The following is a 22,588-nucleotide window of genomic DNA, read 5'->3' on the forward strand; positions in this document are numbered from 1 at the left end:
TTTTTTTTTTTTTTTTTTTTGTGTAATCAAACTTTAATTTAGTTTACTAGCTCTCAATTTCTGACCACAGGTTAATGAAAAGAGGGAACTAGATCTGAAAATTTCATGCACTTAAGTTGGAGAGTTTTTCATCTGTTTTTGCTTCTGTTGCAGTGTTGCTATTGCAATTCAATCTAATTAACTAGTTCAAGTTGTGTTTATGATTGTGGTGTGTTACAAATACACATCAGAACCTTAAATTCTAACAGGGATTAGATACTTGACAAAGAACAGAAGGAACTGGTACTTACTTCCTTTCTCAATTTCTCAATCTTAGATTGATAATGTTCAATTGCATCAACTTTCTTTCCCCAAAGCCCAAGAAAACCAGTCTGATATGCACATCCAAGTTAATGCAAAAATCAGATATCAACTTCAGAACTTGTAAACACTCTAGGACTTGGTAGAGCAATTTATTTACCTTAGTCAAGGGCCTCACTGAAGTTTTGCTTCTTTCAAGTTTGTTTTGGTAGTAGACAAGCCAGTTATCCATTTTTTTCTTCTTCTTGACCAATTTTGCAAGTCTGTTGGCATTGTACACCACCTGCATATAATTCGTTACTGGATCAAGAACAAAAGACTTTTTTTTAAGAGAAACGCTTGTATAACTTCGGCAGTAGAAGGATTGAGCAGTGCTTCTGCTTCTTCCGGAACAAACCTGATGAGTAAGATAATGATCCGCATGGTTGACCAGAAAAAAGTGCTCCACAAGCTCACTCATAGATTCATCTGGATCTGGTGGAACATTTCTGACAAGTGCCTGAAAACAATAAGATAGTTTGTACCCGCATAGCTTAACACCAAAATTATACATCAGTAATAAAAATTTCAGTCCTTATCACAAGAGGCATGAAAGGCTATAAAAGCGAATGATTATTATTTTAACATATATATTTGATTGGTTCAAGCAATTAAAATCACTGCTCAAAAATGTCTTAGTTGGGCAAACATTCATCATCTGATGTCTATACTGAGGCTTGAAGTCAATCTCACCGTAAATTGGTCTGGTCGTCGTTTTTCAGTTGCAAGAAAATGCAAGCGCATTGAGGCAACTTTCTCATACTCCTTCTTTAGCACATAACATGTCCAAAAGGTAAAGGCATACGCCAGCACTATATGAGTCCACAATCTGTGAAATACAATCGAACGAGTATTAACCAGGACTGAATTTTTCAAGATTTTCTATTGTCTGCAGGAATACAGAAAGGGTACAGAAAGCTTGCAAATATGTAGAAATGACATTGAAAGTCAATAGAGGAGGGTGTCTTACCTTTCAGAGTTATCTGGGATATTTGAAATAGAGAGCCTATCAATGTCACTAGAAGTAATGTTGTTAATCTTAGCATCAATATCCAAAGTGTTATTTGTCCAGTTAACTGGTATCAAAATAGCTGATGCAACGAGTGCTATTGGAACAAAGATTTTAAGCCTGCATGAATACAAGGAGAACAAAATCATCAATGTAAGCAATCATCCTAGATCTGAAGAACTAAAACTTCTGAAATTATGAATTTTAATGTTAGCATATTACAGATGCATAAACTATCTAACAATGTCATGCACTTCTAGGGTCATGGCAGACGCATTTCAATGACTTTACTGACAAAGTGCTTTCAAACAGTATATACTAAGATCACAAGACAGCAATTTAGTAAGTAGCGCAAGGGATATAAGAAAAGAAAAGAAAACTTTGCAGCTTACCCTATCAAGTATATCCTCAAGTAAACAGCAGAATCCAATCCTGCATGATCAATAAGCTCCGGTTCCGGCATGTTCAATGCTGCCGGCATCCAATTCAGAAACCTCACATATGACCTATAGTCTAGATTGACAAACTTACTCACGAATGTGCCAGAGCGTGTGGGACTGTCTCTTACTCCCTTGAAATACCATTTTGGAAAGTATACCCTGTCGTTCAAGGGCTGAAGCCTAAGAATTGCAAATACTATAAAGAAAACGAAGGCACTGAGGATATTGATGGCTGCTCCAACCCCTATATCCCGGAATGAAGCCATTTATATTGTCACAAGGAAAACTGCATCTCCCTGTGAAATGATCATGAATTAGGTTTTATTTACTTGGTCTCTATGTTTAGGGATTTATTCCAACTTAGTAGCCCTATATAACTTCGTGCCTGCCTCTTTCACCGTCGGCATTGTGATTGCCCAACAGCACAAAAAGACAGGATTAGAGATATTTGAATTTAGTGAAATGAGTGCTTTCCTAGTTTCCTTCTCCTTTTTCTTGGTTTGTCCAACATTTGGACATTTCACAACAAAACGTCTTTCCGTATAAAACGTTTGTCATATTGTTTCAAACTTCACCATAATATAAATTTAGCGAGGGAGGATGTCAACTATTCATTATTTCATATAAATTGGTACTGCATTTGCTGTCAGCTTAAGCTATTGGCCGGCTGTCTAGCACAAGATTAAGAGCTGGAATAAGTGACTGATATGGAGTCGTCAAAACTGATAGACCATGACTGTTAACTAATTATTTACATATGGTAATTTCAAAAGCATGAAAGTTAGAATCACTTTGTTTACTTGGTTCCTCAGCTACCTCCCTGACATTAGATTGACTAGATCAGTATGATTTTGATAAAACGAACCAACATCTCATTCCTCAGTTGATGACGAAAGTGTCATTAGCGCGGCCACAATTGATCTCATGCCCTTTTTGACTCCATCTCCATCTCTGAGTGGTTATATTAACAAAGTGAGAACTTGAGTGACACTCCCGGCTTAGATCGGCTTCTAATATTTCCCGCTTGAAGTGTGTGCTTGAGTCCCGCCCTAAGGGTGTTGGGCTGTTATATTTGGGCCGCAAACCCAAATAGGCCCAGGAATAAACCCTATATAAAATGCATCCTGTCTCTCTCTCTCAGAAGGACGCAAAGCCATGACCGACGTCCCTTATCTGCAGCGCCGAGTTGAAGAACTCGCTTTGGAAGACGAGGTGAAGCAGCGCCCGTGGGAACAATCATTTAAGCACGGTATGTATGCTTTTTCGTTTTTCGATCTAGGGTTTTGATTTGCTTGCTTTCGTAGAATTACTATGAGGATTGTATTTGATTCGAGAATAGTTAATTTGTCGATGTTAAGTTCATTATCTTGATCCTGGTAATAAAATTCATCGCATGCTTCAATGCATGGTAATGAAAATTTCAGATACCCCTAACTGGTTAACAACTTTACCTTGATTTATGCTCTACTTGTGTTTTCACATCTAGGTTTCCCTGATTATTGACATAATGTTGATGTATTTGCTAACAGCTACTGGCACTGACAAGGAGCCTCCTGTCGTAGATGATGATGATTCTCCAATGGAGCTGCAGCAAAACGAAGATGAGGGTATGCTCTCAATTTTTGTTTCTGTCTAGGTTTCTCCATGTGTTATCCTTTTGAATTTATGATTTGTATGATAGACTAAAAGTGTAGTGTGTCTTCAGTTTTATTATGGGAAGCTTGTAACTTTTCATTTTCAAGTAAAGAGTAGAAGATCTAGTTTAGATATATAATGAATTCATTCACTTCTAGATTATTTATTTTCTCCTGAGCGTTTGAACTAGGTGCCATGACTTTTCTATTCAGTTAAATTAAATGATTCATGTATTGTTTATAACTTGACCACTGGTAAGTTTGAACATGAAAAGAATGTTGGGTGGCATGGCTTCTTGATATAAGTTATGAGTAGCTTGCCTAATATGTATTGTTCTAAGTTACAAATTGCTCCTGGGAACATGTAGTATGGGCGTTAACTTTTTTTTCTTTTCGGTTTTGCTTATGTTTAATTAACATTCAGGTAGCGGTGCCGAAGAAGATAGTGATGTAGAAGAATATGAAGCTCCAGAAGATATCGATCCAGTTATGTTAACCGAAAAGTTGTTAGAGGGTTATTATAATGATGCTGGTCAAACATCTTCTGGATTTTGTGCTGCTTGTGTTGACAATGAAGTCTGCAAAACTTGTGGTCACAAGAATGGCCTCCCTGCTGATTATAATCCAATGAATTGTGTAGTTTGTGGTACCACTGATGAGCATGAGAATGGATCTTGTCAAATTCAGGATTTCCTTTTGGTATGGGAAAAGATCATTCATCGAGCAACTTGAAGAAAGGGAGAAGATGATGCTTTCAACAAGTAGGAATTGTGGTGGCATGGATCAAGTGATGACTGGATATGTTCGGCCAGCCTACTAAGATGAAGAGAGCTATCATTTATCTTTACGAATGGTTTGATTTTGCTGTGTTTCTAATGAAAAATAATTTATGTATTGTGAAATACGTTGACTGAAGCACTTCTAGGTGACTTATTGTGCCCAGAATTAAATTCAACTTCAAGAATTTATGAGGGCATTTTATGTATTATCGTAAACACTGAATGACATCCTTGGTAAATACATTATTGTAAAGGTTAAACTAGTTCATGTGTTCTTCCTTCTCTTTTTCCGAATATTGATCATTGAATTGACTGGGTGGTGCATACAAGTACCCTAAATTTGGTGACTAAATAAATGTTGCTTGCACCGGCTGAATGTGAACCTTTCAAGAATTTTAATTACTTTGCCCGTGTAATGTTTTGAATGTCATTTCTTTTCTTGCTTGTGTAAGGGTGAATGAAGTTCGAACAAAAAGGCGCACACGAACCAAATAAACATGGCATCTGTTTAATCAATCTATGGTTTCTAATCACAAGAAGTATTCAAGATTCAGCATGGGTATCTACCTACTCTTGTATTAGATAGCTTAAAACAAAACTTGAGTCTCTAGTATTTTGAAATAAGTAACAATTCTTATAAAGATTAAAAACTCAACACCAATCCAATAATAAATTAATCAACCAACTAAAAACATCGAATAATTATGCTAAGGATCCACCATGACCCTAACAAAAGGTTTAGCTACTAAGAGTCATAACAAACACAATAATCACAATTAAAAACATAAACAAAAGACTAAAAGAGAAAAGGATGGAAGATAGGTGATGATGGCAGCCCCCAAGTATGTCACGTCAAGAAGCTCTCTTATGAGTGTCTTAGTTGTCCTATTTATAATATTCAATTCCTAATTTGAATAGGCTTCCTAGTTCTTCTTTGATTTGGATCTTCAATCATGATGATTTGGCACTCCAATAACATAACTTGGGCCTTCAAGTCGTCTATGATGAACTTGTTTTGAATCTTTGGTGCACAATTGGCTTCCACACATGAGCTTGAAGAGAGACATTTGCACATTCCAATCCGTCATGAGCTGCCTTCATTCAAACTGTTATATCTCTCTCCACAAATATCGGAATCACGAACCTCTAGATTATGTAGAAACTAGACACCCATGGCTTTCTTTGTATATGTGGCTCATCGTCTGATTTAATCTGAGTTTCTCTGAGTGATTCGGCAAAGTTGGCTGATTTGTAGAGACTGACTGTCAAAATCTTTGGATTGCTATAGCTCTTTCAATCTTTCCTGCTCCAATTGCTCATATTTGCACTTTGAACCTACAAAACACCAAACTAAGTAAAATCAAACTAAATTACTTGAAGGTATAATAAAATTTCAAGATATAAAGGTATAAAAACATAGCAAATAATGAATACATCACATAATAACTGCCTTTCATTTCTTTAAGAAGAAGGCGATCAATAATATGAAGGCCACCACAACAATCATCTTAATTACTTTTTGTTGTCTAATTCTTCAACAATTGCCTTCCATTTCTTTGAGAAGGCCAGAGAGCGTTAATAATGATATTTGTCCTTTTTCAGTTTGATTTATTGTGTCCTTACTAGATGGTTTCGTGAAGGTATGGACTTTTCTGATGCATCGGCGTTCAGTCATTCTGGATTGGCAGTTTAATTATGTGAGGCTATGTGTACTGAGTTGACTTTGAAGCTGTTATTTCTACACATTGGTGTTTGGTGTAATGAAATATTTTTGTGTACCTATTTCTTTCAAATCATTCTTTTTTTTTTAAGTTTTGACAATACCGGTACCCTAACTTTTGTGGCACGGTCAAAATGATACTCATACTTTAAAAACTATTAATGTGATACGCAAACTTTGTTTTTGCTACCAATGAAAGGCTTGAGGCCAATTTCCGTCACGGTGTCGTTTGTTTGCTGACGTGGTCAGCATTGAGTCCACCAAAAAAAGAGCAAAAATGACATTTTACAGTCTGCTCCCAAATTCCTTGTAAACCCAATTCCACTACTCTACTTCTTTCCATCATTGGCTTTGCGTCTGCATCTCTCATTGACCCCGGCACCATTTTCATCCTCCTCCTCCTCACCATCATTATCTCTTCATCAAGCACAAACATCAATTTTATGCAGCTACATTTCTACAACATCCCATGCACTCCTTCCCAAACCTGGGTTTTCGGGTCGTAAACCACGCCGCCCCGGTCCGCCAGCGCATAAACCCTCCCGCCGATCACCACACTCGCGTGCATCCGCTTCCCCCGAACCTCCACCAGACTCGCCACCACCTCGACACGTACTCGGATCCAAATTGAACAACTTCTGCCATATGATATTAACGGGCACTGAAAGTTGTGATATCACTGATAAGTACCTTGGAATTGGATACATTTGGGACCAAAATGCCAGAAACAGCAAAAGGAACAGTCACCCTATCAAGTATATCCTCAAATATACAGAAGAATCCAATCCTGCATGATCAATAAGCTCCCGTTCCGGCATGTTCAATACTGACGGCATCCAATTCAGAAGCCTCACATATGAGTGATATGACCTATAGTCTAGATTGACAAACTTACTCACGAATGTGCCAGACCGTGTGGGACTCTCTTACTCCCTTGAAATACCATTTTGGAAAGTACACTCTATCGTTTAAGGGCTGAAGCCTAAGAAATGCAAATACTATAAACTATAAAGAAAACGAAGGCACCGAGGATATTGATGGCTGCTCCAACCCCTATATCCCGGAATACATCCATTTATATTGTCACAAGGTCTCTATGTTTAGGGATTTAGTCCAACTTAGTCGCCCTATATAACTTTGTGCGTGCGTCTTTCGTCGTCGGCATTCTGATTGCTCAACAGCACAAAAAGACAGTATCTTTTTTCTAAGCCCAGAGACTAATCTGCGCCGAGAGATCATGTCAAAACGATTTCTCTCCTTTGGCCACCAAGAATAGATTGAGATTTAAAATCAGCGTCAGCGAGCTTCAAACTTGGGTATGGAGGTTTCACACCTAAACTCTTACCAACTAGACCACATATGATGGTTTCTTGTATGTTTTTCTTGGTTTGTCCAACATTTGGACATTTCACAACTAAACGTCTTTCAGTATAAAACGTTTGTCATGCATATTGTTTCAAACTTTACCATAATCTAAATTTAGTGAGAGAGAGGGTGTCAATTTCATATTTATTGTTACTGTATATGCTGACAGCTTAAGCTATTTTGGCCGGCTGTCTAGCACAAGATTAAGAGCTGGAACAAGTAACTGATATGGAGTCAAGGCTGATGGACAATATTTTTATTTCAGAAGTAGGAAAGTTAGAATCACTATGTTTACTTGAGAAATGGTGGCTTATTTCCTCAGCTACCTCCCTGACATTAGATTGACTAGATCAGTATGATTTTCATAAAACGAACCAACATCCCATTCCTCAGTTGATGATGAAAGTGTCATTAGCGCAACGACAATAGATCTCATGCTTGGCCTCAGTTGAGGATTCTCTTGTGTGCAAGCTTTGGCAAGTTGAGCCATCTGCACTCACCACAGCTTGTAAGTAATCAATGGAAAAAACTAGCTAGCTAGACATTACATACATATGCATTCGAGAAATTAATGAAAGCTCACCTTGTAGACCGAGTCAAGTGAGTAATCGTCGCTGCTAAGTCTGGGGTCGACAAGTTTACCAAGATCTTCTCTCGGATCAGGCTGGCTAAGAACAGTTTCAAACTGCATCACATTGAGTACATTCATTTCATCAGTAATTGAGTTCTTATGTATGGAATGCCAGTTATGGGGTTTTATAGTACTTAAAGGAAGGGAAGAAAACACTACCAAAGCAACAAGTCCTCTAGATTCAGACACATATTCATTTGTCCTCACAACAGCTTCCATGGCAGATATTAACTCAAAAAGTACAACACCGAAAGCATAAACATCGATTTTGGGGGACACATCACCATATTGAGCATACCTGTTCACAGATACTTCATTCCAATGAGAACTTCTTTGAAGACCAATGAAAAGAAGAAAATGGATACTTACTCTGGAGGCATGTATCCGAATGTACCCACAAGACGTGTCTGCAGTGAAGTGCTTCCATATTCAGATAGTTTTGTTAGCCCAAAATCTGCAACCTGCACAGAAATTTAGCTTTATATGTGTATATTCTAATAAAAAATTTAGAGCCAAAATAAAAAGAAAGGCATTGTTTCAAAACCTTTGCGCGGAAGTTTTTGTCTATTAAGATGTTTGCTGACTTGATGTCACGATGAATGTAGACAGGAACAGTGTGTTCGTGGATATATTCTAGTCCTCTTGCAGAATCTAAGGCTATTTGCATCCTGGTTTGCCATGGCAATACGCCTAATCCAGAAGAGCCACGCAAATGTTGACTTAAGTTACCATTTTCAATGTACTCATAGACTAGAAATAAGGAGTCCTCGACACAATACCCTATCAAGCGCACCTGCGTAAATGCGTAGTATAAGATACTGGAACAATCTAGTTTCAACAAATACTGAACTGAACAAAATGCTTGCTCAAAGTAGCTTCTAAATGTTTAAGTGCTTCAAGTCTGATGCTGTATTTTACCCTGAATGTTATACAATGTCATCAAGGGATTACTTGCTCTAACCAAGTTCATAGGAAAGATTATCATGGAAAAGGAAAAATTCAGAAAATTACCAGGTTTAAGTGATGAACATGTGTTAGAACCTTCAGTTCAGCAAGGAATTCTTTTGTTGCTTGCATATCCATCTTTTTGATTGCTGCTTTCTGCATGATAAGAGTATAAAAGAATCAGCAAGTGATATTTTGCAAATGTATCAAGTCAGGTAAAAATCACTTGAAATCTATGTTAACTAATTAGCACACAGTCTCCCACATATTTGATGTCCAGGATGTGGTGATTGTACATGTACCATGACCTATTTAGATGTGAACCTAGCTACCCAGGAAAGTTTGTTTATTGAACAAAGTAGCACAAACCTCGCCTCGGAGATCTGCATAATAAACAGATCCAAACCCACCCTGTCCAATTTTAATGCTGAAGTCATTAGTAGCTTTGGAAAGTTCTTCATATGAGAACTCCACTGATTTGTCCACAGTTATACCCATAAGGCCTGGAGAAGAACCACTGACTAGAGCAACTGATTCAGAAGTTGTCTCAGAAGTGATTCCAGAAGCTAAAACTGTAAGATATATGTAGTGAAAAGTCAGACAGGACAACCACAATTTTTTATTTCACATTATCTTTCATCATTAAAGAAACCTTTCACATTGCCAAGAATGCTTCAGCTCATAATCATTTACTAGAGGTCAATCTGGAAGAATTACCATGTGTATGTTGGATTTGAAGATAGCGCTCTTCAGGTGGTGTGGAAAGAAATGGTGCCTCAACCACCTTACTCTTATAAACCCGACAAAATAGGAAACTTGCCAAAGCTAGAGCAGCAGAAACTCCTCCAACACATAAACCAATAATAGCTCCTCTTGAGATACCTGACAATTAAAATGCCAGCACAAGGAGAGGCAAACAACATTATCAATGCCGATTTTAGAGTGTCATTTTTGCCGAAAGAAATAGATATCGAGATCATTGAAGCAGTAATCAGACAATACCCGTACCAGCTGTTCTGCAAACAAGGAGAGAAAGGAATGAGGTTCTATTCTAGAACAAAGCTGATCAATGTAGCATTCCACTAAGATTAAGAGAGGTGATATAATTTACCTTGACTTGTATGGTGGAAAAGTCCCATTTTGATCTGCAGAAATGAAAACCAAAACTTAGTCAGAAAAACAGCAGATTAGGCTCAATCGCGCCTGGAAGAGAGGAGAATAGAACTTATCAATCTGCTGATGTTTTGATAGAAGTCATTCATGAGCAGTTTAGCAGTAAGAGATTAGAAACTAAATGCCCTAGTAAATTCCTTGGGTTGGAAGGCAAGGCTGGGCTGGTCTTCCTCCTATTCCTTAGCCCAAAAGATAGTATATCTGATAAAAGGGAAAGTAGTCTGAGGTTCACATCCAAAACCAATTGACAATGGGTGGAGTGGCCCAAACTCTTATAAACCCACAGGCAAGGTCTCAATTCCCGATGTGGGATATATATCTCAACACGCCCCCGCACGTGTGGCGAATTTTCAAGCCTAACACGTAAACAACAATTTGAGTGACATGGAGCACGTAAACAACAATTTGAGTGACGTGGAGTTCGTATGGCCATTAGGCTTTATACGTGGACATGAGTAACCCGCTCTGATACCGTGATAAAGTAATATGGGGTTCACATCCAAAACCAATTGGCAATGGGTGGAGTGACCCAAACCCTTATAAACCTACATGCAATGTCCCAATTCCCGATGTGGGATATATATCTCAACAATATCTATATATTATAAAAGAAGAACGATGTAGCTGTGCATCTTTGGTCCTATATGATTAGTATAATAATCAAGCCACACCACCAGAAAGCTATATGATTGATTAGGAACTGTCCCTAATTCATTTACAGTAATAATACACATAATCATGCAAAGACCCTTGTCGTTTATCCTTATTCCTTCATAAACAAACAGACATTCACAAATAACCGTTTCTTTCATTTGCAGCAATTATCAAATAAACTCTGTATTTCTCTGAATTATTGTTTAGTCTCTATCTGTCACTGCTCATGTCCAAATGGAGCATGCATAGCAGCAATTACTTTTCTATTCTCATTTCCTTTTCTTAGGATATGAAAAAAGCCAACTTGAATATGTAATCCAATAAGACTCAATCTAGAAAACATAGGTGTGTTGACTTTGGCCAGCAACTCAGCTAACTTAAACCTCTGCAAACTTCATTTCAGTTCATGTGACTTGGTTCAAGGATTTTACAGTTTGATCTTGTAGTTGAACTCGGTTTCGATTTATGTAGGTTTGTCATTAATCCACTTTAAGATTGTAAACAAAGAGTACCTCAGAAACAAGTTTATTATTGCGGCATTCGTTTTAATTTTGTTTTCCTTGAAATGTTGTTGAACAAATTAATGACTCCAAAACACAGGAATTAAGTTTGCAATACACAGATACTGAAGTGGGTCGAAAGACACCATTTTCACTGCCTAATTCTCAAGTACTTTAAAAGATAGCAGAAGTGAGTCTTATCTCTAAACTGCTTACATATATATTACTCTGTTGTATTCTATGGAATATTACTTAATGCATAAGAATAATACTAATAGTCTAACACTAACCTCTTGCCGGCACAAAGACTAAGCCATCGCCTGAACTAAAGTTGGACCCTTTGTTGTACATCTCCAGCAACCTTGCCTGAACACCACTCTCCACGGTCACAGAGGACAAGCTCTCACCGAGACGGAGAGGATATGTCACGAAAAACCCATAATCCTTTGATATCTTTCCATTACCGCAAGAGCAGTTCACTGTTACATTGATTGTAACTTTTTCAGGTATCTGAGTTGTTGGATAATTGTTCACTCTATGCACCCATTCTTCTGTAGTGAGATTAGCAAATGCGATCTGAGCAATATTGTTATAGGTATCACCGTGTTGGGTGAGGTAGGAGAACGTATGCCCCAAAAAGTCACTGTTCAAGCAGTCACATGAATATGGTATGTTGATTCGAGTACCAGCTAGGACGTCATCAGGGTTGTGGACTTGAGGGTTGTACTTGAGAATTTCAGAAACTTGTTGGTGAAAGATGTTGCTAATGTAAGTGAGGTTTGAACCATCCCAGACATAGTATGAGGCTAAGGCTTGGCAGCCATTTTTGCACTTAGCTTCTGCTGTGAATGACAGAAGAAGCAGAAGAAGAAGAAGAAGAAGAAGTACATGGAAGGCTAACAGTTTGATTTGTGTATTTTTCTCTGCAAGCATCATAGTACTTGTGTGAAGAAGAGGAAGTGTTTGAGAGAAAGTGCTGGATGATTTTAATGTAATAGTAGTGTAGACTCTTGGTTGAAGAAGCTAGTTAGGTGCATTTTTGTTGTTATTAAAAATATAGGGTGACAGCATCTGTTTCATCTTTGTCGTCATCTTTTGCCTTTGATTCGTTCTGCTATGAACCACTCTAGCAATATGGTTCTAAAAGAGAGGAATTTCTTTGGCTTCAAGTAGGGGACAAGAAGAACATTCATTTCAAAACTAAATTTAAGAAAAATGAGGTAGGCGTGTGATAGGGCCCCTAAAGCATGTACACGTTAAACTGTTAGTAGTGCCTGAAATGTGTTCTTCTCCATAGTAAAAGCATATAACATGAGAATACCTAATAATTGACGGCCGGACAAGAGAAGTGACCGGTATTCATCACAAAAGGCGCCGGAGCCATGTGTATTATCCGATTTTCCGATAACATGCCCCCCATCTATACAAGTGGAAGCATGTTATTGGTCGATTAGACACAGACATGTGGTCTGGCCTTAACTGAGAGACTTTCTAGCTGAACTACAACTTGCTAATCCAAACACAGATATTTTTTTTTGGTACAGTTCAGTAGGTACTTCTAGAGCTTGAAGATATTTTCTGAATGGAAGAAATATTTGGTCTTCAAACAGAAGCTGCTCATTTTCACAAATCCAAGTTCTTTTATCTCTTATCCATGGAATCCTCTGCAGCACTTGTCCCATTCTCTCAGCTCACTTCTTTCTTCTCACATAAACCCAACAACAGAATTAGCAAAGCTCATCCTTCTTGGCATTCCAAACCAAGAACCTCTCTGCCAACTCGCATACACTGCCAAAAGATGTATGTCCCTGGTGGGTGCTTCAGTGATCAACACTCTTTCTACATTCTACAATGATCTGCGACTCTTTTAAGTGTGTTGTAATAGAGGTTGTTTAATGTTTATATGCAGGATTTGGAGAAGCGTCGCCAGAAGCAAAGGCGGCCAGTAATCTCCATAGTTTCTTCACTTATGTTGCTGTTAGCATTGTCACTGCACAGCTTGAGGTTCCATCTCCTCTTTGCTCTTTTAAAACTAGCTCTAAGTTCTCAACCTTATGTGTTTTTGGATAATATATAAATCTGTTAACAGTAAATTGCCAGAGCAGAGTTACAACACAGAGGCATATGAAGAGCTGATGGAGTTTCTGAGTAGAAACTCACTGAATGATGGAGACAAGTTCTGTGCCGATTTGATGCGAGAATCTTCCAGGCATCAGGCACTAGGTATGTCTATGTCTAAAACCTTTGAACCCTACAAAAAGCTCTTACTGATCAGTATGGCATACATACTGGTTTTTGTACTAAGAATTGGTGCTTCATTTCAATCGTTTTCTACCTAAACTAAATCTGCATGACACAATGATAAGTATGGATTGAACTTTAGGCAGACTAAACAAGCTATGTTCAATTTTAAAAGGTTTCTAATCTGACTTTGACAATATGATTTGTGATCAATACATGGGGCATTGGAACTATTGTTGTGTGACATCCATATGGCAGCTCTACGGATTTTAGAGGTCAGTCCTATGAATGGTCAACTAGATTCTTCAATTTATTACATTTTGTTGACTATAAGCTTGTGTTTTTTCGATTAGATGACTATAAGCTTGTTGAAGTTGTTAAATTGAACAAGGGTGACTTTTGTGTAGGTTCGATCTGCATATTGTAAGAATGATTTTGAATGGGACAACTTAAAGCGGTTGGCTAGTAAGGTAAAGAAATTACTTCGTCCTGGTAGTTTGTGTGATGGTTTCCCACAGTAAAAGTAAATTCAGGTTTCTTATTCACTGGTTTTCTGGCTTCTGTGTAGATGGTGGATGAATCCAACACAAGACTCATGAGGGATTATGTCTTAGAAACAAGTCATGTGGACAGTGAAGGAAAAAATGAGAAGTGACCAATCTAAAATCCCAAGCAATGTCAAATCAATGTAACATGTGTGTACATCAACGGATTGAGCTCCATAATGGTACAAATGAAAGAAGATGAGACCTTGAGTTAAGTTCACCTGATTATAAAGTCTATCTTATTATATATACGTTTTCTACAATGTTTGACTATTACTGATATTAGAAGATCAGCTTAAGGAGCAACAAACATATTATTACATTATAATGACAACAGTACATTGATAATCACTTGCCACTATAGAAAACAACAAAATTAAAAGTGTGGACACATCCGTTATTACATTGCTACCCGGCTATTCTGTTGTATTTTGAGGTTCCTTCAGTGGCTGCAAGCAAAAAGACATTCAGGAACATGTAAGTTGGGTTTGAATGAAAATGCCAAGCATCTTTCATGGTACTTGCGAGGTGTCACTTCAGTACACAACTAATTACCTCAACGGGAAAGTTCATTAGAAGTATGGATATGCCCTGTACTGAAATATGACTGAGAATAATCTTCAATGTTGCCCAATCTGTCCAAGAACAAAATAAAAATGTTACCCAATCTGCAATGATTGTTCAATATTAGTATTCAATAGATATTTGATACTGCAATATTAGTAAAACTGAAAATGACAATTCTCTGAACTAAGAGCTTCACAATCGTTGCTCGTAATGCAAGATTGCTCACCACAAAAGTTTGACAGGTGTATGATTCACAATTGCATCATGTTTATAAATGAACAGGTTTTCATGGAGGTTTTAATCATATGACAGGAGAAGGTTTTGGTCACCTGTAAACATAGTTCACCATGATACCACCACTTTGATGAAGGCCTTTATCTGATCGATCAGCCATCCAATTAATTCTCTCAACCATCTGCTCCACAGAATAAAAAATGAAATTAGCATATTCTATTATAACTCCCTTCTTGTCAGATGTCTTGTTCAGAGAATTGCATATAACTACATATATCATTAATGCATCTATTATAAAATTCAAGCAGTCTATCCGACTATAAAGCTGTCGCAGAAACTAGAGTAAAGTGACGTACTGCTCCATTCTGTAAGTGAAAATTTGCAACAAAATCCAGAGCTTTGCCTCTCTTTTTCTCTTGCAGAAGGTACCTTTAGTGAGAGAAATAAAGTTGTCAATAGCGTATCACTCAGAAGAACATAGATCACAATATTGTGCAAGACTCTGAAAAGTAAATTATGTGATGCCATCAGAAATTACATGATATTTAATGTTTTAACCATTTCATTTTAGCACCCATCATATTTACTAGCTTAGCAACATAAAAGAGAAGGAAACCAGAGTTAAGACCTGGCACACAATCGCATTAGAGGGGGTTTTAGAACTGAAAGCAATTTATCAGACTTTGTCCACTCATGGTTTGCTGAAGTCAGTAAATTGAGCATCACTTCCATGCTGTTTTTCCCAGTGGTGAATTCCCTGCACAATTAAAGTGTTATTAAGCATTCCAGATACTAACACAATGTGTCAAAGCAAATAAGAAGCTTACCCAAAAGCATCTGTAAGTTCTCTTTCCTCTTCTGGTTCAAGTATGTTCTCCCAAAATGTGGAACCAGATCTATCAGCTGACGTGTTTGGCATGTCTTCACCTTCAGCAAGTTTTGACTGGGATGCCAATTTTGATAGGAGCCATTGCATGTACCCTGGAATGGGGCTGAGAGTTGCAAATGTCTGATTTAAAGAAGGCATGTGTCAGAAAGTTAAGCCATGATGAGTGTTTTTACAAACATGTTCAAACTCTATCTATTTAGTGCTTTGAGATATTTAATAAGAGCAGTTAAAAGATGAACTTAGTAAAACAAAAACAGAACAATTTGAAAGTTGGCAGAGAGAAAAAGCAATGTCAAAAGCTCTCTGAGTTACTTTCAATTTTTATGGGCAGGTAGGTAAGTTAAAACTAAAAACACCACTTCAAGCATTACCAGTGACCACAACCTATAAATGTTCAGCCAAAACTTAATTAAGAACCACTAACGTAACTATTTTCACTAACAGAAGTAAACCAACAAACTAGTATCACTCACAAAAAATGTAAATTTAAAAAAACTTATGAAGAATATGAAGTACGAAGATTACTTTGTGAGTCTGGCTCTTCAAATTTGTAAAAGGAAAAGTACCGAACTTACAGAAATATGTGGCATGTCTTTCCTCACCAGTGTTATCACACGTTTGATTAGAAACTTTCCCAGGTTGATCCCTGATAAGCCAGGCTGTCAAAATCAGAAACTGTTCAAATCAAGTTGAGGTAGCAGCAAGTTCAAAGTAAAGAGTGTCTATGATCTACTTGATGAGTTTCTATTCATTTCATATTTAATACACACCTGAGTTGATGATATGGAGTAAAACAACGCACATGTAGCCTCACATTCAGGAATAGGAGGGACATCCCATAGAACTTCCTATTATAAAAATATTAATTGCATCACCTGAAAATAGAGATGAATAAATCAAGTAGAGTTTATTAATGAAAGATTACCGACCTGTACAGATTGAGCCAGATCTTTCATGAGTGCAGCTTCTATGAAAATAAGGGGTTCACCTGAAAAAAGAAGATAAATGAAGTATATGTAACAACTTAAGAATACCTCGACTGTGTGTCAACACATTACAACAAATTGTCACGATATCAATAACAAAGAAATGGTGGGGCCAATGGGAAAAGAGACTGACCAGGTATTGCTGGATGAAAGTACCCAAAACACCGGCGACCAACTCCCAACCTTCTCTTAAGATCTATAAGATTGCTGATTGGGTGCACGGCCTGTACAATATAATAGGAAGTTGTAAAGCCACCGGTAATGAACATAACTAAATGCAGTACAAGACAAGCTAGTAGAGTACCTCATAAGCCACAATTTTTTCCAGCAAAGAGGCAGGATCATCCCATGTGATCTGGTGGAGCTCTAAGGCAGCGGGACTAAGCCACGTACTAAGTTTCTCCTTTAAATAGGAATCCAATGCTCGCAAAGACGCCAGATTATCTTCTCTGAAATATGCAAGGTTATACTTAAACCTATTGGCAGAGATTTCATTTTTTAACATAATAATACACTGAAAACATAGTTCATTTACCAGCTAGAGTCAATTAAACATATCAAAAGAAAAGTAGGGATTATGTATAACCTTACGCGAGAATTGATAAGATATCAGCTCGAAGAATAGACAAGAACTTCAACCCTCCGGGATGCGTATTAAGCCGCTCAAATAGCACTTCATACATGGGCTTGAGAGCATGTCTCAAGTTCCTCTCAATGCGGTAGAAAGCAGAAAGAGATGCCTCCTCTTCTGAGTCAGCATTGTCACCTAAATACACACATATCCAATAAAACCACCTCAACCTCACAAATCACCAAATGCAACCGAAAACGATATCAACACAAAACTCACTTCCAGTTCCAGGAAGCTCAAGTCCCAAATACTGCTTTATCAAATCGCGAACCTGTGTCCTGTTAAGATCATACTCTTTGGCAAGTTGCACAAGCAATTTTTGACGATTCTCATAGCAAAGGCTAAAATATCCCTACTCAATCATAAACAAACCACATTCAGCATCCAAATATCACCAAGCCTCACTAAAAGACCAAAACTTCATCAACATTACCAACAAAAAATTACCTCAGAGAAATCACTCAGCACAGAATCCAAGACTTCTATTTTACTCATTGAAATTGCAGAGTGCATGGACTCGCTTACAACCTCTAAATCCCTAAACAACAGTAACAATAACAGTAAATACAATCAAACAGTGTAAAAATCAATACTTCATGTAAAGATCAATGTAAAAATCCAAGCTTTTTTACCTCTTGGTGTTGCTTGAAGCATTGAGCTTTTGGGCTCCGCTACTTGATTGGCTTCCGTTCACCGTTTGATTAACCATGTTCTGATCCAGAAACTCTGATCAGAATCAGTGAAATTACGAAAATGGGTAATCGGAAAGTTGAAGACTTACGGCGAGAGGAGAGCGAGCGAGGTGAGATGAATCGTTGGTGGGTCTCATTCTGGTTCGCATTAGAATTGCCAAACCTTTCTTGTTCATATTCCTTGAAATCAAAGTTGGGTGCTTTTTATAGTGAAGATGACAAAGACAAATGGAAGGTTGAGCTCTCCTTCTCTGACTCACTTGCTCTGTTTCCACAGAAACAGAACCAAAATCCTTAACCTCCTCTTGTCTTTTTGGGCCGTTTAAAATGGGCCTTCTTGGGCTTTGAAGTGAGCCTCGTAGGGGTGGCGAATACATAGATATTTCACTTCACAATATATCAAGGGTTTTGAAACAAGATATTTATGAGAGCATCTTTAGTACACGGCGTGTATCCCCACATACATATATGGATGGTCAGGAGTAGAAGAAATAATATAGAAACATAGTAATCAAACATATGAATTGTTATGAACGGTTAAGATTACGTCGTGTAAATATACATCGTGCATATAAGAATTTTCAGATATTCACTTGAAACTTTTGTGTCTAGCACCAAGTATCGTATATTTGGGGTTTCACTGATCTTGATTGCTTGAATGACCATATGCATTACGGTTTATTTACAAAGTAGGATGTAATCTGGACAACTAGTTAACTTCATGACTTGATGAAATGACGTAGAAATTAATGCAAAATTTGATCGATAATTCATATGGCCGGCCAGTAACAAAACCTTGCAACACCATATAAAAACTGATTGGAATAATCTGAAGGTCATGTGATGCAGACTAGTGTCGATGCATATCTTACTTATAATTTAAGGAAATGACAAACAAAGTCGATACATGACAACGGGGCGCGCGGTGGGATTATTCTTTGCTTCCTTCAAATAATTTGTTGTCAAAGTTGAATGAAAATCATCTGCTGTTGATCTGTTTCTCCCTTTTATATACACAGTTGCTCATAGCTAGCAATAGCTGGTAACTGGTGTAGATTGAGTATTCCGTACTCCCGTTCTTGGTGATCACGAAGTATTGAATTTGACTCAGATGAATTGGACTGATTCAAAGCATAAAGTATTAAAGTTCAGATCATCGATCGTTCTTTTGATCTGGTTTCCAAAGGAGTAAGAAACAGTTCTTTATTCTTTTCAAATGTGTACCTAGATTACCCTAGATTTTGAGAAAACATTGTTTTGTTGCATATTTATAATTAAAAAAGTTAAATTATGAAAATCAGCCCACCCCAAATTTCTTTATGTAATTAAACTTAGTCCATATGATTTTTTTTTTATCTGATTACATATATATTGTTTATTTTATTAAAAGCAGTTGCTCATTTAGTATATTTTAGGTCAATTTTCTTCTCTTTATTTCTTTTTTTTGTCGTTGTATACGTCTCCATTCTCTTCTGCCGAAGCAACTAAATCAAGTGTCAAGCTTTTTTTCTTTAATCTGCAGGTATGATTCTTAGTTATATCGGTCATCCTTTTGGAGGGTCTTGTACGTGTCATATGACCTAGTTCTTAAATCTCAATTGATTAATGCCTTGATCAAATTTAGTCCCAATATCCCATCATCTTAGATCTCAATTGATTAATGCCTTGATAGTCTCAATATCTCATCATCCCATCACACTATATTTTTATTGATATTTTAATTCTAATCTCAATTGCTTGCTTACTAATTCTAAGCCAAGTGTCAAACTTTCTCGATCTCTTTAATCTGCATGTATGATTCTTAGTTATATTGGTCATCCTCTTGGAGGGTCTTGTACGTGTCATATGACCTAGTTCTCAAATCTCAATTGATTAATGCATTGATCAAATTTAGTCCCAATATCCCATCATCTCAAATCTCAATTGATTAATGCCTTGATAGTCCTAATATCTCATCATCACATCGCACTATATTTCTATTGATATTCTAATTCTAATCTCAATTGCTTGCTTACTAATTCTAAGTCAAGTGTCAAACTTTCTCTCTTTAATCTGCATGTATGATTCTTAGTTATATCGGTCATCCTCTTAGAGGGTCTTGTATGTATCATATGACTTAGTTCTCAAATCTCAATTGATTAATGCCTTGATCAAATTTAGTCCAAATATCCCATCATCTCAAATCTTGCTTACTAATTCTAAGCCAAGTGCCAAGTTTTCTCTCTTTAATCTGCAGATATGATTCTTAGTTATATCGGTCATCCTCTTGGAGTCTTGTACATATCATATGACCTAGTTCTCAAATCTCAATTGATTAATGTCTTGATCAAATTTATTCCCAATATCTTATCATCTCAAATCTCAATTGATTAATGCCTTGATAGTTTTAATATCCCATCATCATATCACACTGTATTTCTATTGATGTTCTAATTTTAATCTCAATTGCTTGCTTGCTTGCTTGCTTTATTGTAGATGACTAATGTTAATGATGTGTATATATATAGACATATAGTTGTATGTGTATATATATAGATATATAGTTGTAATAATACCAACGTTTGATTTATAGTTATTAGATTGTGTTTTTCCGTCCTGTTAGGTTTAAGGATTATACACTCGTTTATTGTATTGTTAGAGCGGTAATTGTGTGCTTAGTTATTATATTTTGCTTCTATTCAAGAGCGTATGGTTCAATTTGAGTAGATATGTTCTTTTATCTTTAACTTTTGTTATCGAATTTCTATAAAATGTTATAATATTGATTTCTTAATAATCAGTTAACTACGTGATTATTTGATATGTTTTTAATCTAAAATGTGATATGTAAAATATAAAAGAAAAAAATAAAAAACTTTAAGAAAAAAATTTCAGCCCACCCCAACCTAAAATCCTAGGTCCGCCGTTGATTCATTTCACCTACAAATCACCAGTAAAGAAGGAGATCTCCCATCTGCCTCCCTCCCTAAGCCCCTGTGTTAGATAGTGACAAGTTAGCACGTCTACCTTTTACAATACTGCAGAGAGATCCGCACAAATACAACACTATATAGTCGTCATACGGTATCAAGATTTAGATTTGTCTTTACAAGAGTTAGTACATTTACGTTTTACATTACAAAGATCCGAACAAATGCAACACCGTGTAGTCGTTTTCTTTACAGGATGTAAAGAAGAATCTAAATATAGAATAAGTTTGTGAACAGTAATGTAAAATGGCATGCATGTTTTCTACGTACCCCCGACTGTTTATTATTAGGGTTGGCTGGGTTGAAGGAATCTAAGGCATATGTTTTCTATCACTGGGGTTGGAAACCAATCGAATATAATGTAGAGGGATTCACAAGTCACGTAATTGGGTAATTCTTAAGGGCTTGGATTAACACACAATCCAAAATTATCAATGATCAATGATTTGTGGCTGCAGACTATACCTTTCTCAAATTCTCGATCGACAAAAGAAGTGAAAAGAGAGAAACAGATAGCAGTGTGAGTGACTAGTCTAGTACTCTGCCCTTTCTCATCTCATAACCATATATTTTTGTCATGTTTAGATATTCCCTGGGAACGGGTCCTGATGAGCTGCCATTCTCCACGAGATCGAGAAGCCTGAAAAGTGGAAGATCATGGCATCTACCTAATAACGATAAGAACACCAGTCTAGCTAGGAGTCTAGGACAAATCAATCTTAACCATGTAGTGGGAGGTATATAAATGACTCGCTTACACACGAGTGTTTGTTTTGCTCATCAAGCTGCTTTTCTTCAGAGGGTGAATAAGCTCGTGACATAATTTGTACTTTAATTTTTAATTTTCCGGTCATAGACACAAACAAGATGTCCTTCAATCTTGCTAGTTATAAACTGGTGAGAGTTGTGATTCAAACTCTAAACATAAGGGTTCCATACTAAACATAAGGGTTGTGATTCAAACTCTAAACATAAAGGTTCGATACTAAACAACTCAAACTTTACCACATTAAGTCGTTACAAAGTTGTTATTTTACTTACATTTTATATGATTCATTTCTTCTTAACCCCCAAATTTTGTGTTTAGTTAAGAGTAAATGAGTGATAATGATAATATTTCAAATGCAGTTAGTTATATCATAAGGATAGAACTATGACGTTATTTCAATATTGAATGAATGCAATACTGATAAACTCCACATCTAGAAGTGACAAACTTGCATAAATTTTAAATCCCTAATTAGTAGTGAGATTAGGTTAACAATGATCCTTACGTAAATGAAGTCAATGTACACTTAAGACTCACACCCAACTCAAAAATCAATTAATGTAATCCTGTTAAAGGTTGTCATCACGGGTTTGATGGTTATTTAAGGTTTTGAAACAAAACACAGACAAATACTGTCACAAAGAACAAATCATTTCCTCCACGTCTAACTCCTTCTGGTAATTGGACCACCCAACTACCACAGTTAACAACCCACCATCAACATCTGAGTTGTATTTTCATGTATAGATACACATGTCACGTGGCAGGAACCCATTCAAAGTTGGCAGCCAGTGAAAGATGGGCAAAAAGCAGAGGATCCAAAATCAGTGAGGCACAGAAGAAAAAGGAAATTCAATGGTAGTAGAAAGAGACCTT

General features: G+C 36.9%; 5 protein-coding genes and 1 non-coding gene across 6 annotated transcripts in view; 3 read left to right on the forward strand and 3 right to left on the reverse strand.

The window, feature by feature from the left end:
* LOC101304851 (uncharacterized protein RSN1-like) overlaps nt 1–2,054 on the reverse strand; it is a 4,297-nt gene extending 2,243 nt beyond the window's left edge. Inside the window, exons 1-6 of the mRNA XM_004295245.1 lie at nt 1,741–2,054; nt 1,310–1,468; nt 1,033–1,168; nt 698–799; nt 461–583; nt 291–371 (exon numbers count right to left, since the gene is read on the reverse strand). Coding sequence (XP_004295293.1) covers nt 291–371; nt 461–583; nt 698–799; nt 1,033–1,168; nt 1,310–1,468; nt 1,741–2,054 — 915 coding nt within the window. The remainder of the gene's footprint in view (nt 1–290; nt 372–460; nt 584–697; nt 800–1,032; nt 1,169–1,309; nt 1,469–1,740) is intronic.
* Nucleotides 2,055–2,934: 880 nt separating this feature from the next.
* Nucleotides 2,935–4,463, forward strand: LOC101302140. Its single transcript, XM_004293270.1, has 3 exons — nt 2,935–3,037; nt 3,318–3,395; nt 3,847–4,463. The coding sequence occupies exons 1-3, from the start codon at nt 2,944–2,946 to the stop codon at nt 4,152–4,154; spliced, it is 480 nt and encodes a 159-aa protein (XP_004293318.1). The 5' UTR covers nt 2,935–2,943; the 3' UTR covers nt 4,155–4,463.
* Nucleotides 4,464–7,528: 3,065 nt separating this feature from the next.
* Nucleotides 7,529–12,158, reverse strand: LOC101302431 (chitin elicitor receptor kinase 1-like). The gene is made up of 11 exons (XM_004293271.1): nt 11,480–12,158; nt 9,974–10,007; nt 9,871–9,878; nt 9,580–9,744; nt 9,232–9,434; nt 8,929–9,018; nt 8,462–8,710; nt 8,287–8,378; nt 8,077–8,215; nt 7,870–7,971; nt 7,529–7,776 (listed from the first exon to the last, which is right to left on the reverse strand). Exons 1-11 carry the CDS (start codon nt 12,123–12,125, stop codon nt 7,609–7,611), a joined length of 1,896 nt encoding a protein of 631 aa, XP_004293319.1. The 5' UTR covers nt 12,126–12,158; the 3' UTR covers nt 7,529–7,608.
* Nucleotides 12,159–12,843: 685 nt separating this feature from the next.
* Nucleotides 12,844–14,085, forward strand: LOC101305153. The gene is made up of 6 exons (XM_004295246.1): nt 12,844–13,000; nt 13,099–13,193; nt 13,295–13,412; nt 13,689–13,705; nt 13,838–13,900; nt 13,999–14,085. Exons 1-6 carry the CDS (start codon nt 12,844–12,846, stop codon nt 14,083–14,085), a joined length of 537 nt encoding a protein of 178 aa, XP_004295294.1.
* An 80-nt stretch (nt 14,086–14,165) lies between these two features.
* Nucleotides 14,166–18,226, reverse strand: LOC101302729 (malonyl-CoA decarboxylase, mitochondrial-like). Its single transcript, XM_004293272.1, has 16 exons — nt 18,064–18,226; nt 17,915–17,994; nt 17,730–17,820; nt 17,502–17,634; nt 17,243–17,417; nt 16,956–17,100; nt 16,785–16,875; nt 16,595–16,653; nt 16,436–16,513; nt 16,241–16,324; nt 15,604–15,785; nt 15,405–15,533; nt 15,133–15,205; nt 14,872–14,957; nt 14,531–14,610; nt 14,166–14,424 (listed from the first exon to the last, which is right to left on the reverse strand). Exons 1-15 carry the CDS (start codon nt 18,148–18,150, stop codon nt 14,532–14,534), a joined length of 1,572 nt encoding a protein of 523 aa, XP_004293320.1. The 5' UTR covers nt 18,151–18,226; the 3' UTR covers nt 14,166–14,424; nt 14,531.
* Nucleotides 18,227–20,505: 2,279 nt separating this feature from the next.
* On the forward strand, nt 20,506–22,559 carry LOC101303015. The gene is made up of 2 exons (XR_184175.1): nt 20,506–21,680; nt 22,480–22,559. It is a non-coding gene; the product is annotated as an uncharacterized LOC101303015 (transcript).
* Nucleotides 22,560–22,588: the final 29 nt, after the last annotated feature.

Source organism: Fragaria vesca, linkage group LG3 (genome assembly GCF_000184155.1).
Source record: "Fragaria vesca subsp. vesca linkage group LG3, FraVesHawaii_1.0, whole genome shotgun sequence".
Taxonomy (NCBI): Eukaryota; Viridiplantae; Streptophyta; class Magnoliopsida; order Rosales; family Rosaceae; genus Fragaria; species Fragaria vesca.

Excerpts from the sequence above, each read along its gene's own strand:
- LOC101302140 (XM_004293270.1), top strand. The coding sequence starts at position 2,944 with ATGACCGACGTCCCTTATCTGCAGCGCCGAGTTGAAGAACTCGCTTTG. Across the intron at positions 3,038-3,317 it reads GGAACAATCATTTAAGCACG|CTACTGGCACTGACAAGGAG; the intron begins GTATGTATGCTT and ends ATTTGCTAACAG. Across the intron at positions 3,396-3,846 it reads GCAGCAAAACGAAGATGAGG|GTAGCGGTGCCGAAGAAGAT; the intron begins GTATGCTCTCAA and ends ATTAACATTCAG.
- LOC101302431 (XM_004293271.1), bottom strand. The coding sequence starts at position 12,125 with ATGATGCTTGCAGAGAAAAATACACAAATCAAACTGTTAGCCTTCCAT. Across the intron at positions 8,379-8,461 it reads ACAAAAACTTCCGCGCAAAG|GTTGCAGATTTTGGGCTAAC; the intron begins GTTTTGAAACAA and ends ATTTCTGTGCAG. Across the intron at positions 8,216-8,286 it reads TTCGGATACATGCCTCCAGA|GTATGCTCAATATGGTGATG; the intron begins GTAAGTATCCAT and ends ATCTGTGAACAG.
- LOC101305153 (XM_004295246.1), top strand. The coding sequence starts at position 12,844 with ATGGAATCCTCTGCAGCACTTGTCCCATTCTCTCAGCTCACTTCTTTC. Across the intron at positions 13,194-13,294 it reads TTGTCACTGCACAGCTTGAG|AGTTACAACACAGAGGCATA; the intron begins GTTCCATCTCCT and ends TTGCCAGAGCAG. Across the intron at positions 13,901-13,998 it reads TAAAGCGGTTGGCTAGTAAG|ATGGTGGATGAATCCAACAC; the intron begins GTAAAGAAATTA and ends GCTTCTGTGTAG.
- LOC101302729 (XM_004293272.1), bottom strand. The coding sequence starts at position 18,150 with ATGAACAAGAAAGGTTTGGCAATTCTAATGCGAACCAGAATGAGACCC. Across the intron at positions 17,821-17,914 it reads GCTTCAAGCAACACCAAGAG|GGATTTAGAGGTTGTAAGCG; the intron begins GTAAAAAAGCTT and ends ACTGTTGTTTAG. Across the intron at positions 15,206-15,404 it reads CTAATGCGATTGTGTGCCAG|GTACCTTCTGCAAGAGAAAA; the intron begins GTCTTAACTCTG and ends CTCTCACTAAAG.